General features: G+C 45.6%; 1 protein-coding gene across 1 annotated transcript in view; it reads left to right on the forward strand.

Annotated features, from left to right (window-relative positions):
• The window catches only part of LOC135539587 (plexin-B1-like), a 33,146-nt gene extending 16,273 nt beyond the window's left edge, over positions 1-16,873 (forward strand). Inside the window, 25 exon segments of the mRNA XM_064965551.1 lie at positions 276-410; positions 628-750; positions 1,363-1,456; positions 2,663-2,829; positions 3,334-3,485; positions 3,572-3,814; positions 3,912-4,088; positions 4,265-4,493; positions 5,920-6,165; positions 6,581-6,766; positions 8,440-8,588; positions 8,831-8,931; positions 9,869-10,086; positions 10,422-10,600; positions 10,709-10,775; positions 11,310-11,456; positions 11,860-12,025; positions 12,314-12,417; positions 12,659-12,743; positions 13,036-13,202; positions 13,330-13,490; positions 14,959-15,106; positions 15,231-15,371; positions 15,683-15,757; positions 16,189-16,873. Coding sequence (XP_064821623.1) covers positions 276-410; positions 628-750; positions 1,363-1,456; positions 2,663-2,829; positions 3,334-3,485; positions 3,572-3,814; positions 3,912-4,088; positions 4,265-4,493; positions 5,920-6,165; positions 6,581-6,766; positions 8,440-8,588; positions 8,831-8,931; positions 9,869-10,086; positions 10,422-10,600; positions 10,709-10,775; positions 11,310-11,456; positions 11,860-12,025; positions 12,314-12,417; positions 12,659-12,743; positions 13,036-13,202; positions 13,330-13,490; positions 14,959-15,106; positions 15,231-15,371; positions 15,683-15,757; positions 16,189-16,293 — 3,765 coding nt within the window. The 3' untranslated portion in view covers positions 16,294-16,873.
• The last annotated feature ends 3,344 nt before the right edge of the window (positions 16,874-20,217 follow it).

Here is a 20,217-nt window from a genome sequence, read left to right on the forward strand (position 1 = left end):
GACATTGCTTTGGCTTTTGGAAATCGACCTGAAAAAATGGCTGCATCAGCACAAGCTGGAGCAGTTGCTTTTTTGTGAACGTTTTCACATGTTTTATTGTTTGTTAGACCATTCTAATAGTCCGGTATTACATCAAAAAGCCTATAACATCCTTATAACGTGTAACTGTCCATTTCTTATGGGTTGATGGGATTTTCAGAAATTTGCGGTAGCTTGTGTTGGTTGGAGTGTGTGTGTCCTTGTGAGTGTATCTAACATGTGTGTTGGGAATGTAGGGGGATGAGGGGTCCTATGTGAGTTGGGGCTCGTCTGCTTGCCCCTGTGTGGAGAAGGTCAAGGATTCGCCTCTGTTACCAGTCAGAGTGGAGAGGAAGATCACGCTACTCGCCCGAAACCTCCACCTGTACCAGGTAAGACACACACACACACACACACACACACACACCCCTACTCCGGGTTCTGGGGAAATGACAAAAGTTAGGATTTCATTTAATTTTTGGGAAGTTATCTTTTAACAAATGCCCCTGTTTACGTTTAAACCTGGCTGGATGTGTATGTTGTGTGTGTGTGTGTGTGTGTGTGTGTGTGTGTGTGTGTGTGTGTGTGTGTGTGTGTGTGTGTGTGTAGGACAGAGACCTGGACTACGAGTGTGTGTTGGTGATCGAGGGCCGTACGGTGGTGGTGGATGCCTATGTGGAGATGGACGAGATGAACCCGTCTCTCTTTGACATCACCTGTCAGCTGCACCAGGTCAGACTCTATCCCATACTCACTCACTGCCCGTTTGGAAGAAGATTTAGTTGAATCTTGTCAGTGACTTTAATATGTCTCTGTTCCAATATCCACACTACATTACCTGGAATGATGAAATATATTGGTGTGCATTTTAAGTGGTATGGGACTTTGGATTTATCCTATATGATTATGATTTTGTTCATGGCTTTGTTATACTTAAACACTTTAAAGGACCTCTTTGGATACAAGAGTCTTACTACTTTCAAGTGATATCCTCTGGGTCCACATTGTACACTTTGTTGTATGTCTGTTACCCAAAATAAATTCAATTCAATGTGTGTTAAACACTGCTGACACTGCAGCCAACTGTAGTTGTTTACTTTCTGATCACTGTTATATCCCCCTTTTTTCATGAAAATGTTGAAGATTCTATGGTATATTTATTGACCTTTCTTTGGACACTTCAATACTCTATTGAAACTCTGTCTGCCTCGCAGATGGCACCCGTTTCCCTTTGTAGTGCACTCTAAGGGGAATAGTGCCACTGCAGTACTCTTCCCGTTTCTATGGAAACTGTAGTACTCTTGCAGTTTCTATGGAAACTTTAATGACTAATTCTCGCTGCAGTATTCCTACTCTGCCCCGGCGGAAGAGTACAACGCCATGGTGTACGTGAAGAGGCGGGACACCTTCCACGTGGACAGCGCTCACGACCTGTATGGTGAGCCCCGGCGTTAGAGCACTGAGGAACACCTGCCGCCAGCCCAGACAGCTGTTGTTGCTCTCAGCCATAACAATTTATATTTTTTTAACATGTTTTTCTATTTCACTTCTGTATCAAGCATATGTGGTCCAGAGAGGCCTGGTAGCATGAGTGTGGTCGTGTGATGTTTTTTTATCACGCCGTGTCTTCTATTTTTGCAGACACACACACACACACACGCACACACACACACACACACACACACACACACTCACTCACTCACTCACTCACGGACACACTCTCTCCCCCAGTGACTGTATTCCTCTTCCACTCACTCTCTAACATCTTTCCCTCACAGACACTCCATCAACCCCAACTCTAAACCCATTCAACACACTGTAAACTCTCACAGACACTCCATCAACCCCAACTCTAAACCCATTCAACACACTGAAACACAGACACTCCATCAACCCCAACTCTAAACCCATTCAACACACTGTAAACTCACACTCCATCCACCCCAACAAACTCATTCACGGACACACTCCATCAACCCCAACTCTAAACCCCAGTGACTGTATTCCTCTTCCACTCACTCTCTAACATCTTTCCCTCACAGACACTCCATCAACCCCAACTCTAAACCCATTCAACACACTGTAAACTCTCACAGACACTCCATCAACCCCAACTCTAAACCCATTCAACACACTGTAAACTCTCACAGACACTCCATCAACCCCAACTCTAAACCCATTCAACACACTGTAAACTCTCACAGACACTCCATCAACCCCAACTCTAAACCCATTCAACACACTGTAAACTCTCACAGACACTCCATCCACCCCAACTCTAAACCCATTCAACACACTGTAAACTCTCACAGACACTCCATCAACCCCAACTCTAAACTCATTCAACACACTGTAAACTCTCACAGACACTCCATCAACCCCAACTCTAAACCCATTCAACACACTGTAAACTCTCACAGACACTCCATCAACCCCAACTCTAAACCCATTCAACACACTGTAAACTCTCTCACACAATCTGTATAACTCTCTCTCGCTGTTCCTCGCAATGACTCTGTATAACTGTACACTCAACATGTATATGTTTTCCCTCAGCACTCTACAACTCTCCTACAGAGACTCATTTCAACTCAACTGTGTAGTTTAGTGTGTTGACTATAGTTTGCCTCTCTCTCCCTCCCAGTGACTCTGTACAACTGTTCAGTGGGGCGTTCAGACTGTAGCCGGTGTCACACGGCGGACCAGAAGTACGGCTGTGTGTGGTGCGGAGGGGGCCAGTCCACCTGTCTCTATGGAGACTCCTGCAGCGAGCCTATCGAACAGACCTGCCCCGCCCCCGTCATTCATGCCGTAAGAATTCCCCCCCCCCTGTTCAATGCTCAGGACTTATTGTTGCTCATTGATTTACACTTAATGACACGTTTTAACACTTGAACTTGAATCCTCCTGTCATTTTAGCTCATCAAGCGTTGTCAAAGATAAGTCAGATGTGATATAGCTGATGTTGACTTCTGGACTAACTTAGTTTTTTTAGTTTTTCACAATTTGCTCAGTTTATCGTCACTATAATATTTTATAGTCCTAAAGAGACGTGAGTAAAATATAGAGACGTGAGTAAAATATAGAGACGTGAGTAAAATATAGAGACGTGAGTAAAATATAGAGACGTGAGTAAAATATAGAGACGTGAGTAAAATATATAGAGACGTGAGTAAAATATATAGAGACGTGAGTAAAATATATACAGACGTGAGTAATAAATATACAGACGTGAGTAATATATATAGAGACATGAGTAATATATATAGATGTCTTAATACTGTTGAGGCTTATGTTGGAGGATATGTTTGTTAGATCGAGCCCCTGTCAGGTCTGGTGGAGGGGGGCACGGTGGTGACCATCTCAGGGTCCAACCTGGGCCAGAAGGCTGAGGACATTCTCCACTCTGTCAGTGTGGCCGGGGTTTCTTGCTCTGTCATCCCCCACCTCTACGAGGTCTCCTCCAGGTAAGGACTGTGAATGAGAGTGTGTGTGTGAGATGACTATTTCTAGGATGCGTTGTCTTCAATATGTGTGTGTGTGTTTTCTATAGGATCGTGTGTAAGACTGAAGCCAGCGGGGGAGAGAAGATGGGCCAGGTGTCAGTAGAAGTGAGCGGGGGAGAGTTTGGCCTCTCCAGCCAGAGGTTCAGTTACCAGGACCCCTTTGTGATGGAGGTGTCCCCCCAGAGGGGTCCCATGGCGGGAGGATCATCCCTTACCATCACTGGGAGGAACCTGCTCACGGGACGCCCCTCTGACATCAGTGTCACTGTGGGAGGAGTGCCCTGTGTCATGTGAGTGATTATGAAACACACACACACACAGAGCCATTGATACATGATCCTGTTTGCCGTAGTGTACAACTTCTCGGTTCTCAACTACCCCCCCTAGTTCGTCGGAGGTCCAGGAGGGCGGTGTGGTGTGTGTGACGGGCAGCAGCAATGGGACGGGAGAGCACCGCGTGACGCTTCGCTATGGCGACAGCCAGCGCCACCTCCACGAGTCGGCCTACCGCTACACCCCCAACCCCAACATCACCCAGGCCACGCCCGCCAAGAGCTTCCTCAGGTGTGTGTGTGTGTGTGTGTGTGTGGCACCCCTCCTACACTGGAACTGTGTATTTCAGAAACCCAGAATTGGGTATGACCATATAGTTAGATGTAGGGGCAAAGACCCTTAGACCTCGTCAGCAAGACTGAAACACTTGGAGACACTCAATATTGCCCCCCTCTCTCTCTCTGTAGCGGTGGTCGTTTGGTCTTCGTGTCTGGTCATAACCTGGATGTGGTGCAGGAACCTAGGATGTTGGTGACCCTGTCCCCCTATGAGTCCATCGGCCAGAGGAAGAGAAGGAGGAGGAGGAGTGGAGGCGAAAGGGAAGAAGAGACTGAGGACAAGGTGCTGCTGTTGAGGCATCGCAGGATCGTCCCGGAGCCCCATTGCCCCAGCGACCCCCTATGCTCCATAAAACAGGTGTGTGGATAGGGAGACAACACCCGTGTGTTGTCATCTTTATGGTATTCGTAGCTGAAACTCTACTCAAAGGAATAACGTTCTGACTGTGTCAGGCTTTCCTCACTCAAGAAAATCCCTATCGCTCTCCCGTCCCTCTCCCCCTCCTGCACCTCTCCCCTCTGCCCTCTATCCTGGGCAGTGTTGGGATTTACATGAAAAGGTAGTATCACATATTACTTGTTACATGGGGGGGGGGAGTAACTTATGTTACAATATTACTTTGTATGAAACACAATCTGAAAACCTCAATGTTTATTTGACTGTCGGAAATAGCGAGGCGAGCCACACACGCTCTACCAAAGATAGGCTACTAACCTACTAGTCTTCTAATCTTCAACCCAATCAGAAACATCTTGGTCAAAACGTTTATTTCCTAAATGGTGTAAGCCTGATTTATTCACTGCTGCGTTTATGTCCGAATTTTGCAGAACATTTGCGGTACATATCATACGAACTAGGACACACCCCCATAGCATGGCCCCTCCGTGACACAAGACAGTCTTTTATGCACATGTGAAATGTAGGCTAAGCACTGTTGTATTCCTCCATTTTACGAGGCAAAGGGGGGGGGGGCTTACCTTTCCTTTCTTACCTGTCAACCATCAATAATTCCATGTACCCTCTTTTGGTTTGATAGAAAACAAGTTGTCCCAATTGGTGGCCTAATCCACAACACTGCAGCCGTACAGTATGTGCCAGCGCACTGATCGAGAAGTGTAAAGCCTGTGTCTATGGAATGCGCGATGATCATGTAAATGAATACAAAATGAGTAGTATTTGCTGAATCATTTCATGATTGTGGATTATTTGGAAATGGGAAATTGTTTTCAGAGGGTCTGCCGTCAGAAGTTACGGTGGGAATCTTTATTTTATTTTTTTCATTTTTTCACTATAAAGAGAAAATCCCTTTAGTCTAAACTTATGTCATCCTATGAAATGGATGATAGGTCGCACAGCCAAACCTAATAGAAGCTTAACCTCTGTACAGATTTTATTTTCCTTCCACTGCACTTTTGGGTAGCTAGACGGCACACTTGCCACTAGGTGGTGAAGCCAAGATACTTGTGCTCCTATTGCAGAAGGGATCGATGGCAATCAGAGGTGTGCCCTCTATCCATTTTTATGGCCAGCTGTCATGACAATTCTCCAAACAAGCTTTCTCTGCTCGCTTGAAAACTAAATGGGGAAACAAGTTGAGATCATGGATCATGGAAGCACCACGCCCCCAGTGGGGAAATATTTTCTTAGAGTAACATAAAGGTAGCACACATGTTACTTAAAAAAGTAACTGTAATAATATTACAATATTTTTTAAAGTCCCTTGTTATAGTACTCTTTTACTCATTAAAGTAATCTGATTACTGTAAACGCGTTACCCCCTCAGTACATAGAGCGCTGCGAGGTGAACTCCTCCAGTCTGATCCTGTGTCGGAGCCCGGCGGTGGGGCCCTCGGTGTGGGGCTCGCGGGTTGATGTGGCCTTCCTCCTAGACAACCTGCGCTTCCCGTTCGGTGCCGTCAGCCCCCAGGGGGCCTTCAGCTACGAGCCCAACCCTGTGCTGCACCCGCTCAACCAGCAGGAGCCCCTCAAGCCCTACCGCTACAACCCAGGGAGCTTCATTCAGCTGGAGGTTAGCATTAGCCGCTACCTACTCTCAACTTGTGAAATGAACTGTGGGAGGCTCGACAGCTTTCAGGCTAACAGCATGTACAGTTGACAGCTGAAGGTTAGCATTATCTGCTAGCTAGTACTATAAATCCAAGGCAAAGGTATAGAATGTAAAGATTCTTATTGTTTTATTACTTTCCACTCAACTGGTCTTGAGAGAGAAGTCTCCTGGAAGTCAGAAATAAAACTTTCATTCTATCCCCCTGGCTGGAGTTTAGGAGAAGGCTAGACTCCTATGAGAGATGGGGGGGACATAAAGGAATATTCCAAAGACGAGGCTAGGAATGCACAAGTCTTGATTCAAGCACGATGCTCAACGTGGTAATATCTTCTCCCTTTCTCTCCTCCTACCTACCCCCCCCCCTCCCCCTCCATAGGGTGAGAACTTGGACCTGGCCATCTCTAAGGAGGAGGTGGTGGTACTGGTGGGGGAGGGTGTGTGTGCTGTGAAGACCCTCACCAGGAACCACCTGTACTGCGAGCCCCCGCCCCAGCAGCCCGTCCCGGGACCCCCCAATGGCGGCAGGAAGCGCGAGGGCGCCGACACGCTGCCCGAGTTCACTGCAAGTCCACCTTATGTGCTCCACTACTGCCATTTCCATTCCTAGGCACACTTTTGTTCCAAACAGACAGATGATCACACGTTTCAAAACGCATTGTCCCAAAGATTGACATTTCCCCAAAACACATTTCAATACACAAGATCGATAAGAGAGTCAATTACAACACACTAATGCTCTTTTCACACTACTGTGCTGACCAAAACTGTAGTGTGCTGGCTTGGATTATTTTCACTCTGTCTTTTCCAACATGGTTTCATCAACTTTGGCGGATGCATGTGTAACCAGGCCAGCCCAGTACAGTTCCACTTGGCTCGGTTTGTCCCTCTAGTGTGAATCAGACAAAGGTTGACACACAAGGGTGCATCTCAATAGTCTCAATCAGACTTCCTAACCCCATTAGAGGCTCACTGCCCCAGCTTGTACACATTCTATATGGAACAGAAATATAAACGCAACATGTAAAGTGTTGCTCCCGTGTTTCATGAGCTGAAATACACACATTTGTTTATATCCTGGTTAGTGAGCATTTATCCTTTGCCAAGATATGCCACACCTGTCAGGTGGATGGGTTATCAAGAAGCTGATTAAACACAGGTGCACCTTGTGCCGGAGACAATAAATAGCCACTCCAGAATGTGCCGTTTTGTCACAACACAATGACACAGTTGTCTCCAGTTTTGAGGGAGCATGCAGTTGGCATGCTGACTGCAAGAAGGTCCACCAGAGCTGTTGCCAGATAATTGAATGTTAATTTATCTACCTTAAGATGCCTCCAAAGTTGTTTTAGAGAATTTGTTAGTACATCCAACCGGCCTCACAACAGCAGACCACGTGTAACCACACCAGCCCAGGTCCTCCACATCCAGCTTCTTCACCTGCTTGATTGTCTGAGACCGGCCACAAGGACAGCACATGAAACTGTGGGTTTGCACAACCAATGAATTTCTGCACAAACTGTCAGAAACTCTCTCAGGAAAGCTCATCTGCGTGCTCGTCATCCTCACTAGGGTCTTGACCTGATTGCAGTTCGGCGTCGTAACCAACTTCAATGGGCAAATGCTCACCTTTGATGGCCACTGGCATGCTGGAGATAAGTGTGCTCTTCACAGATTAATCACAGTTTCAACTGTACTGGGCAGATGGCTGACAGCGTGTATGGCGTTGTGTGGGCGAGCGGTTTGCTGATGTCAGTTGTGAACTTAGTTGTGAACTGAGTGCCCCATGGTGGAGGTGGGGTTGTGGTATGGGCAGGCATAAGCTACAAACACAATTGTATTTTATTGATGGCAATTGGAATGCACAGACACACCGTGACGAGATCTTGAGGCCCGTTGTTGTGCCATTCATCCTCCACCATCACCTTATGTTTCAGCATATTAATGCACGGCCCCATGTCGCAAGGATCTGTACACAATTCCTGGAAGCTTAAAATATCCAGTTCTTCCATGGCTTGCATACTCACCAGACATGTCACCCCATTGAGCATGTTTGGGATGCTCTGGAGCGACGTATACAACAGCATGTTCCAGTTCCTGCCAATAACCAGCAACTTCACAAAGCCATTGAAGAAGAGTGAACTGTAACTCAGTAAAATCTTTTGAAATTGTTGCATTTATATTTTTGTTCAGTGTCGCTCCATAGCTGATGTGTGTGTGTGTGTGTGTGTTTTCCAGGTCCACATGGGCAACCTGAACTTCTCCCTGGGCAGGGTGCAGTATGACACCCTCAGCCTGTCCACCTTCCCCCTCGAGGCCCAGATAGGGGTGGGCGTGGGGGCCTCCATTGTAGCCCTCATCGTCCTCATCATAGTCCTCATCTACAGGTACGTGTGTGTGAGGTGGGGTGGGGTAGGGGTATGTGGGTGCAAGCATTTGCATTTGTTTAAAGTAAACTTTTTGTGATTTGAGCTATGAGTGTAATTCTAATGTGTGTCTGTATGTATGTGTGTGGGCTCTCTAATGTGTGTCTGTATGTATGTGTGTGGGCTCTCTAATGTGTGTCTGTATGTATGTGTGTGGGCTCTCTATCTCTCGCTCTCTGTTTGTTTGTCTGTCTGTCTGTCAGGAGGAAGAGTAAGCAGGCTCTGAGGGACTACAAGAAGGTACAGATCCAGTTGGAGAACCTGGAGACCAGCGTGAGAGACCGGTGCAAGAAAGAGTTCACAGGTCAGACCCTAACACTATGACTAACACACAGCGTTAGAGGGTGAGAGACATAGCGTGAGAGACAGAGCGAGAGAGGGTGAGAGGAAGTGACAGACAAAAACGTTGTTGTCCACAACAAAGTGTGGAATCTTGGCGATATGGCACAGTATTTCACAGTATTTTTTTTGGACAATAATTGTTCTAAATATGCTTTATGAGTAGTTCATGACCCCTAGGGTGGAAACACATCAATTATTCTTTTTCAACGGGGCTTTATTCATTCTGATTTGTTTTATTGTTCAATCCAACTTCAACCAACAATTATGTTGAGCATTTTCAAAAAATCGAGGCCTAATTAATTGGTGAACTGTTGGAATCATGGGAATAGAGTTATTATTCAAGTGCTATAGTTGGAATATAGTGAGCAGCACTTTGAGGACGGCAAGTACTTGAGGGACAGGGGCCGGGCTTAGTGTAGTGAAGCGTATGAGGAAGCAGCATGCAGGAGAAGAGGGAGAGATATGACTCGAGTAGCAAACTGAGTAAACTATAAAAATGGACTTTACACACGCCACTCCGGCGCGTGTAATCACCTTTAACAATTACAATACTGTTATAGAAGGTAAAGTAAAAACCCGAAACTGTTCCGTGCATCAATACCGGTACATGGTCAAATACGGTATACCAGCTCTAAATGACATTAAAAAACACGAGACGAGCTTCCTGAGGGAAGTTTCTCAAGGCTATGGGGGGGGGGGGTGACCCTTTCTGTCCAATGATATATTGTCCAGAAATTACATCTGTTCATTTAGGTGACCGCTTTTGGCTTAAAAGACAAAAGTTCTTTATACTCTCTAGGGGGCCCTTTTTCTCCACTGACTTTCACTCAACCATTTATGTGTTGCAAGGAAGGTCATACTCTCTTAACCTTTGAACCCCTGACCCCCCTCCCCCACAGACCTGATGACGGAGATGATGGACATGTCCAGTGACCTGGTGGGCTCAGGCATTCCCTTCCTGGACTACCGGCGCTACGCCGAGCGGATTTTCTTCCCGGGCCACCGCGAGTCGCCCTTGCGGCGGGATCTGGACGTGCAGGAGTGTCGACGGGCCACGGTGGAGCAGGGCCTGGTGCAGCTCTCCAACCTGCTCAACAGCAAACTCTTCCTCACCAAGGTAGGGGGACAGTGATGATGATTGGCAGTTCTTACCACGTTAGTGGACTCGTGAAAGTTTGTTTAAGACAAGTGGTTTTGAAGGAAAGCAGGCAAGGTGCAATGACCGCGATGGAGAACATTGGTAGCTGACCTAGAAAGACTTAGACCAGGATTTTAATTGTGTAGTATATGGCTATATAAGAGAACCATCCTCTTCTTCTTGAATACACCAGACTCCTCTCGTTGAAATATTACGGGAGAGTATTCATGGGTGATATTTGGCGGTCTCTTGCTCCCTTTTTCTTTTTTCCCCCCCTAACTCTGTCATCCCTCTTCCTCCATCCCTCCCCCTAGTTCATCCATACTCTGGAGAGCCAGCGGACATTCTCGCCCCGGGACCGGGCCTACGTGGCATCTCTCCTGACGGTGGCGCTGCACGGTAAACTGGAGTACTTCACCGACATCCTCAAGACCCTCCTCAATGATCTAGTGGAGCAGTACGTGGCCAAGAACCCAAAACTCATGCTGCGAAGGTAAGATAGGAAGAGGTGTGTGGGTCAGGGGGTGGGGTGGGATTGTGTGTGTGTGTGTGTGTGCTCCATCGACCTGTAACTGATTTTTAACATGGCGCCATTTTGCAGAACGGAGACAGTGGTGGAGAAGCTTCTGACCAACTGGATGTCCATCTGCCTTTATGCTTTCCTCAGGGTGAGTCGGCCCACGTGAATTACTGTCACACAAAGAGGAGGAAATGACGGCCCCATTCCACAGGCAGCCCCATTCATATTTTCTTGGCCACTAGTTGGTTTTATGACAGATGAGATCTTTTGCCAATAATTGCGCAAATTGGGCTGCCTGTGTAAACGCAGCCAATTGGACAGAAATGATGGCCCCGTTCTTTAGAAGTGCATTGTTGTGAATAGTCTTCCTCCCTTCCTTGAAGTAATCACAGATGAGACACAATTGGACAGAAATTGGCTTTCACCTGTCCACTCATTTCTAATCCGTGATTACATGGAAGGAAGGATTCACTTTAGAAGACTTCGAACGGGGCCTTTATCTATATTTTACCTGGGTCAAAATACCTTGTAGCATTAGCATTTATTAGTGTAAACATAATCATTGTATGTCGTGTCCTTGTCTTTCCCAGGACAGTGATTGTTAGCATGATGCAAATTTTTGCCTGATCGTTAGCATGGTTTGCCTGATGCTAGTTGTTTAACTGTTGTTGTTTCTCCCTAGGACTCTGCAGGCGAGTCCCTGTACATGTTGTTCAGGGCTATTAAGCACCAGGTGGACAAGGGGCCGGTGGACGCGGTGACGGGAAAAGCAAAGTACACGCTCAACGACAACCGCCTGCTCCGAGAAGACGTGGAGTACAAGACCCTGGTGAGGATGCACACACTCAGGGGTTCAGACACACACTCACACGGACTCAAAAGACACAAACATGTTCAGACACACACACACACACACACACTCAGGGGTTCAGACACACACACTCAGGGGTTCAGACACACGCACAAACACACACACAGGGTTTCAGACACACACTCAGGGATTCAGACACACACTCACATGGACTCAAAGACACACACACACACACATTCAAGGCTTCAGACACACACTCAAACACGTGCGCACACATGTCCACGCAATCAAACCACACACAGTTTTTTTTTCTTCAGTGAAAAGCCAGAGATAGATAAATAGATTATATATACATCCAAGAAAGTGCTTTGTGAGTGATTTTGAAAGCTCATCCTCGCTCTCATTCCTCCCCCGCTCTCAGACACTGAACGTGTTGATGCAGGGTGGGGGGGTGAACGAGACCCAGCCGCTGCCCTCCAAGGTGCTGGACATAGACACCATCACCCAGGTGAAGGAGAAACTCCTGGACCAGGTCTACAAGGGCACCTCCTTCTCCCACCGGCCACACACAGACTCCCTAGACCTGGGTGAGAAGCATTCACGCACACAAGCACTCTCGCGCACACACACACACACTCTCACACACAAGCTCTCTCTCTCACACGCACACTCTCACACACAAGCTCTCTCTCACACACACACACACTCTCTCTCTCTCACACACAAAGATGCGCACACACGCACAGCCTCTTTTCTATCTCTCTTTTAACATCATTTTAGTGTTCTATAATATAGTGTTCTATAATATAGTGTTCTATTTTAATTCTGTCTATAGCCCTGTCTAACAGTGTGTGTGTGTGTGTTTTATCTTTCAGAGTGGAGGTCCGGTGTAGCTGGTCATTTGATCCTGTCTGATGAAGACCTGACATCTGTTGTCCAGGGCAACTGGAAGCGCCTCAATACACTACAACACTACAAGGTCTGCACCCACACACATTCATAGAGCCTTCCTAATGCTTCATACAGAGTTTGTAACACGTAAAGTATTTATAGAGCCTTTATAAAGCATTCATAATAGCTTTAAGATTTTACATTCATGTTTCTAAGCCTTTACGTAACGGTGTATCACTTCGTTAACCCTTCATAAGCATTCATAAGCCTTCATAGTGCATACACTAACCGTTTGAGAGATTTATAACTGTTTGTTATTTGTGTGTTAGGTTCCAGATGGTGCGACAGTGGCTTTGGTCCCACGCCACAGCAAACACATCCACCACGACAATCATGACTATGTAGCAGGGGAAAGTGAGTTCCGCTTGCATTTTAGTTCCTCTCTCTCTCTCTCTCTCTGGGAAATGTCTCGTTCTTCTACAGTGCACAGCCAAACTAGCTATATGTCCAGTTTCTTCCACTAAGTTTCTGTAGAATAAGTATCAGTGTATCTCGTCTTGTGAAATGCCACTTGGCTGAAACGTTGACTCCGATGTTCACTTTTGTGGACAAGGAATAAAAGATACAAGATAAGTATTTTTATTTGATTCTTTCTAATGTTCTTTCTCAACCCTTCTCCTTTCTTCTCTCCCCCTCTCTCATTCAGAGACGCCCATGCTGGAAGACGCGGACGAGGGCGGGGTGAGGCTGTGGCACCTGGTCAAGGCCAGTGAGGAGCCTGAGCTACCCAAGCACCGCAGGGGCAGCGTGAGGGAGAGGGAGAGGGCCAAGGCTATACCAGAGATCTACCTCACACGCCTGCTCTCTATGAAGGTAGATACTGGATGCACACATACACACTAAGAATCAGGTGAAGAGCCAGATACTGTAGACACTCGCACTTCCACCCACTTTCAAACTCTAACCTTTTCCCCATCTCCCCATCTCCCTCCCTCCACAGGGAACTCTGCAGAAGTTTGTAGACGACCTGTTCACTGTGATCCTGTCTACCAGTCGTCCCGTTCCGCTGGCCGTCAAGTACTTCTTTGACCTGCTGGACGACCAGGCGCAACACCACGCCATCACTGACACCGAGACCATCCACATCTGGAAGACCAACAGGTACACACACACACACGCCGATGCAGACGCAGACACACATTTCACGTACGCACATAGATTCAATCACACGCATATGCACACACACTTATCCCGATGCCGTCCACATCTGGAAAATCAACGTGTGTCTTTGTGAATCTGTGTGTGTGCATACGTGTGTATATGTATGTATATATATGTATGTGGTCTGGTGATATATGTATCTATATATATATGTAAACTGACTTTCAGCATGCATATAGAGGGCACTAAACTTGTACTGCACTGACTCAGATGAGTGATAAATGGTTCTAAGAAATGGATAATAAGATGATAGTTGGAGCTGTAGTTTTAGATTTCAGTGCCGCCTTTGTTATTAATAATAAATTGTTATTGAAGTAACTCACTTGCTTTGGCTTTACATGACATGGTTGGAGAGTTATTTATCCAATAGAACCCAGAGAGTGTTCTTCAATAGAAGCTTCTCTAACATCAGAAATATACAGCGCGGTGTCCCACAGGGCAGCTGCCTTGAGCCGTCACTCTTCTCTATTTTTATAAATGATTCGACACTGTTCTTACACAACGCTAGAATGACTATGTATGCGGATGACCCAAAGCCAGTGAGCTCACTGAAATTCCAGTGGGTATCAGAATGGGTGATTTAATAATAAACTAGTCTTAAATGCATCTAAAACTAAAAACATTGTATTTGGTTCAAAACATTCTCTAAGACCTAAACCTCAGCTGGAGTTGTACATAAAGGTTGTGACCATTGAGCAAGTTGAGGAATCTACACTCCTAGGTCTATGTCTGTTTATAAATATGTTTTTACACAAAAATCAATTGTATTAGTTGTTCAGGCTCTGGTCTTGTCCCGTCTTGATTACTGTCTGGTAATATGATCAAGTGCAGCAAAAAAAGACCTAGCAAAGCTGCAGCTGGCTCAAAACGGAGCAGCACACCTTGCCCTTAACTGCACATACAGAACGAACATCAACAATATGCATGCCAGTCTTTCCCGGTTGAGGGTTGACGAGATGCTAACTGCTTCTCCTAGTTATGAGAAATATCACTTTAATGACAATTCCAGATTGTCTGCTTAATCAAATCAAATTCAGCTCAGACACCCCATATATACTCCACAAGACATTCCACCAGGGGTCTCTTCACAGTCCCCCGAGTCCAAAACGAATTCACGCAATGCACAGTACTACACAGAGCCATGATCGCACGGAACTCCCATCTCCAAGTATTCAAGCAAACATCAAAATTACCTTTTATAAAATGGGTGAAACATCTCATGGAACGGCGGGACTATGAGGGGACACACAGACACACTCACACAGACTATTTTTTGTTGTGTTTGTATATTGTTGTATAGAGTAGCTACTGCTTCTGTAAAAGCTCATGGGGATCCAAATAAACAAATATATATGTAACATGTGAACATGGCAATAACAGTTCTGTAACGCTGGTTCCCTGCCTCCAGTTTGCCCCTGAGGTTCTGGATCAACATTGTGAAGAACCCCCAGTTCATCTTTGACGTTCAGCCCTCGGACCACGTGGACGCTGTGCTGACGGTCATCTCCCAGACGTTCATGGACTCCTGCACCACCGCTGAGCACAAGCTGGGCAGAGTGAGAGAGACAGATAGGGAGGGATGGGACCAAGGGACAGGGTGGGATGAGAGGACTATTGGAGGATGTGATATTTTTTCTCTAAACTGGTTCTCTCTCTCTCTTTCCCTCCTTCTCTCTCCAGGATTCACCAATCAACAAACTGCTGTATGCCCGAGACATCCCCCGTTACAAGCAGATGGTGGAAAGGTACTACGCTGACATCAGACAGACCATCTCTGCCAGTGATCAGGAGATGAACTCAGCTCTAGCAGAGCTGTCCAGGGTGAGTCTTTTACTTCAGTTTATTTGTTCAGTAAACACTGTATTGCTCCTTTTTAAAGGGAGCGTTCACCCAAAAGCGATCTTCGCAAAAGTGATCTTCCATCAAAGTTTTTGCTCTGTACTGAAAGTGCTCCATCTTGAAAACTTGACTGCTGACAGTTTGAGTTAACTATCCCTTCAAGCTGTTCTTTGTCCTATTGTTAATTGAACTTTATATTAGCACATTTTCAATTCAACTTCACTTAATCTTTGAAAAGATGTGCTTATTATTTATTTGGAATGACATGAAAATATGTTTTGTCCCCCAACCAGAATTACTCAGGAGAGTTGAATTACCTTGTCGCCCTGCACGAGTTGTACAAGTACATCAACAAATACTATGACCAGGTGAGTTTTCATTCAGTCGCTTGTCTGGTTGGATGGAATAACAAATCATAGTTGTCTTTCGTTTACCTTGCACCTGCTCTAAACTGGATTTGTGTTCCTCCCTCTCTCCTTCCCTCTCTCCTTCCCTCTCTCCTTCCCTCACTCCTTCCCTCACTCCTTCCGTCCCTCTCTCCTTCCCACCCTCCCTCCTTCCCTCCCTCTCTCCTTCCTTCCCTCCCTCTCTCCTTTCATTCCTCTCTCTCCTTTCATCCCTCTCTCACACCACTCCCCTCTTTCTCTCCATCCCTCTTTCTCTCTCACTCCCTCTCTTTCTCTCTCTCTCCATCCCACTCTTTCTCTCCATCCGCCTATCACTCCACCATCCTCCATCACACTCCACCGTTCTCTATCTATCTTCAACCTTTCTCTCTCTCCACCCCTCCCTCTCTCAGATCATCGGGGCCCTAGAGGAGGACAGCATGGCCCAGAAAATGCAGCTGGGCTACCGGCTCCAGCAGGTTGCTGCAGCCGTGGAGAACAAAGTCACCGACTTGTGACAGCAGAACCACCGACCGAGACCACGCCGGCGAGGGGGACCACATTAAGAGACGCACACACTGTGAGGTTACCCACTAGAGTGGGGGAGGGAAACGCAGAAGGAGGAGCAAAAAGCCCCACCCCTTTTCCACATTAAGGGCCAATGGGTGACTGGTGTTTACACATAAACACTCTCCTTTTTTTGTGTGTGTGTGGGGGGAGGATTGGGCTGCTGGACACATGAAGCCCTCTAGAGATGGTGGTGGACAAACTCAAACCCACAAGGGAGACATACAGACCAGGAGCCTTTGTTTGTATGTCCCACCCGTTCAACCGTCAGCCCTGAGTTGGACCATGTTGTGGCATCTGCGTCTGTCTCTCTTCTAGAACTCTCTGTGGAAGTAGGATAATTGTAAGAAAGGGCTTGGGAGATCTGGATGTTATCCGGACATTACGTGACGTGTCAATGGAAACGTGCTGAAGTCAAAACTCTGTAGTCTCATATGAATGAAAGAAGTCATGTTATATGAGAGAGAGAGAGAGAGAGAGAGAGAGAGAGAGAGAGAGAGAGAGAGAGAGAGAGAGAGAGAGAGAGAGAGAGAGAGAGAGAGAGAGAGAGAGAGAGAGAGAGAGAGAGAGAGAGAGAGAGAGAGAGAGAGAGAGAGAGAGAGAGAGAGAGAGAGAGAGAGAGAGAGAGAGAGAGAGAGAGAGAGAGAGAGAGAGAGAGAGAGAGAGAGAGAGAGAGAGAGAGAGAGAGAGAGAGAGAGAGAGAGAGAGAGAGAGAGAGAGAGATTTCCCAATGTGAAACACTGGGTGGATGAAATGGAAAAGGGTACTTCCCATGCCTTGTGCTTGTGTCGTTGCATAATTAGAGGTTGTATGTCTGTCCATCTCCCTCTTTAAATGTGCAAGGGTAAACTGTTTTGGTTTACATGCCCCGCCCACTGACACCATTGTTTTTTATAATTGAGATGTACCGTTCAAAAGTTTGGACACACCTACTCATTCAAGAGTTTTTCTTTAATTTCACAATTTTCTACATTGTAGAGTAATAGTGAAGACATCAAAACTATGAAATAACACATATGGAATCATGTAGTAACCAAACTTGTTAAACAAATCAAGAAATTCTGATTTTAGATTCTTCAAAGTAGCCACCCATTGCCTTGATGGCAGCTTTGTGCACTCTTGGCATTCTCTCAGCCAGCTTAATGAGGAATGATTTTCCTACAGTCTTGAAAGAGTTTGCACATATGCTGAGGACTTGTTGGCTGCTTTTCCTTCACTCTGCGGTCCACCTCATCTCAAACCATCTCAACTGGGTTGAGGTCGGGTGATTGTGGAGGCCAGGTGATCTGATGCAGCACTCTATCACTCTCCTTGGTCAAATAGCACTTATACAGCCTGGAGGTGTGTTTTGGGTCATTGTCCTGTTGAAAAACAAATGATAGTCCCACTAAGAGCAAACCAGATGGGATGGCGTATTGCTGCCGAATACTGTGGTAGCCATACTGGTTAAGTGTGCCTTGAACTCTAAATAAATCACAGACCGTGTCATCAGCAAAGCACCATCATCTCAACCATGCTTCATGGTGGGAACCACACATGCAGAGATAATCTGTTCACCTACTCTGCGTCTCACAAAGACACAGTGGCTGTTTTTGGAGTCATCAGACCAAAGGATAGATTTCCACCGGTCTAATGTCAATTGCTCATGTTTCTTGACCTAAGCAAGTCTCTTCTTCTTATTGATGTCCTTTAGTAGTGGTTTCTTTGCAGCAATTTGACCATGAAGGCCTGATTCACATAGTCTCTGCTGAACAGTTGATGTTGATGTGTCTGTTACTTGAACTCTGAAGCATTTATTTGGGCTGCAATTTCTGAGGCTGGTAACTCTAATGAAAATATCCTCTTCAGCAGAGGTAACTCTGGGTCTTCCTTTCCTGTGGTGGTCCTCATGTGAGCCAGTTTCATCATACCGCTTGTCATGTCTTAAAATAATGATGGACTGTCATTTCTCTTTGCTTATTTGAGCTGTTCTTTTCATAATATTGACTTGGTATTATACCAAATAGGGTTATCTTCGTATACCACCCCTACCCTGTCACAACAACTAATTGGATCAAAACAAATTTTATTTGTCACATAAGCGTGGTTAGCAGATGAATGAGAGTGTAGCAAAATGCTTGTGCTTCTAGTTCCGACAGTGCAGTAATATCTAACAATTCCCCAACAACTACCTAATACACACAAATCTAAAAGGGTGAATGAGAATATGCACATGTAAGTAGATGGATGAGCGATGGCCGAGTGGCATTGGGCAAGGTGCAATAGATAGTATAAAACGCAGTATATACAAATGATATGAGTCGTGTAAGACATGTAAACATTATTTAAGTGGCATTATTTAGAGTGGCATTGTGTAAAGTAACTAGTGATCAATTTATTAAAGTGGCCAGTGAATGGGTCTCAATGTAGGCAGCAGCTTCTGAGTTAGTTTTTGCTGTTTAGCAGTCTGCTGGCCTTGAGATAGAAGCTGTTTTTCAGTCTCTCGGTCCCAGCTTTGATGCCCCTGTACTGACCTCGCCTTCTGGATGGTAGCTGTGTGATCAGGCAGTGGCTCGGGTGGTTGATGTCCTTGATTATCTTTTTGGCCTACCTGTGACATCGGGTGCTGTAGGTGTCATGGAGGACAGGTAGTTTGCCAAGGTGATGCTTTGTGTAGACCGCACCACCCTCTGGAGGGCCTTGTAGTTGAGGGAGGTGCAGTTGCCATTCCAGGCTGTGATACAGCCCGACTGGATGTTCTTGATTGTGCATCTTTATAAGTTTGTCAGTTTTACAGATGCACAATCGAGAGCATCCTGTCTGGCTGTATAAAATGCATTAAGAAGGAAAGAAATTCCACAAATTAACTTTTATCAAGGCACATCTGTTAATTTAAATGTATTCCAGGTGACTACCTCATGAAGCTGGTTGAGAGAATGCCAAGAGTGTGCAAAGTTGTCAGCGAGGCAAAGGGTGGCTACTTTGAAGAATCTCAAAAGTAAAATATTTTGATTTGTTTAACACTTTTGGTTACTACATGATTCCATGTGTTATTTCATAGTTTTGATGTCTTCACTATTATTCTACAATGTAGAAAATAGTGAAAAGAAATAAAAACCCTTGAATGAGTAGGTGTGTCCAAACTTTTGAGTGGTACTGTATATATGCTGGGCATTACTTGTATATAGCTCCCTTTCTCTTGTGCACAATTGACAGAATTCCGGTTGGATTTCCCCCCATTCAAGACAAGACAATTTTTCACAGCAGAGTAAAAATGTTTTCTTAGCATTTCATAAACATTACTGGGAAACCGACCCTATACAACGGTATTAATTGGTGACGATGTAGTTTCCAGGGTCTTGAGTCTCATCAATGATCAGCACTCTCTTTCTCCTTTTACTCAACTAAATACTCAAGCTATCCTCTTATCTCATTGAAACTTTTTTCTCATTGAAAGCAAAGTTTAATGTGATCACAGTTTGTCTGCTCTGGTAAACCAGATTGTGCTTTCCCCCTGGCTCTCTTTATGTCATAACAGGAGCTTTTCCATATCCGTCCAAATCATAAGGTCAAATTGTGTCTTTCACACACACGCACACATAGTTCACTCTTGAGACAGCTATTATAAAACATTTTTAATCAGTCTTTTAAAATCTGTAATTGTCATTCCGCTTTTTCAGGTAGCGCCCACGTCCATACACATCTGTGCGTTGTTTGTCTTTATGTTATAGGAACGGGAGGAAAATGTTATTGTAAGAGTTGAAATGAACAGCTCTGTCCTGACAAGACTGCAGGACTAGAAGAACGGTACTGAAAGCAGAGGCAGTCTTTCAAAAGGTACTGGAAATAGGTGACCGTGTGAATGAATTGTTTACTTCAACTTTTTGTTGCTTTAA

The sequence above is a fragment of the Oncorhynchus masou genome, chromosome 5 (assembly GCF_036934945.1).
Source record: "Oncorhynchus masou masou isolate Uvic2021 chromosome 5, UVic_Omas_1.1, whole genome shotgun sequence".
NCBI lineage: Eukaryota > Metazoa > Chordata > Actinopteri > Salmoniformes > Salmonidae > Oncorhynchus > Oncorhynchus masou.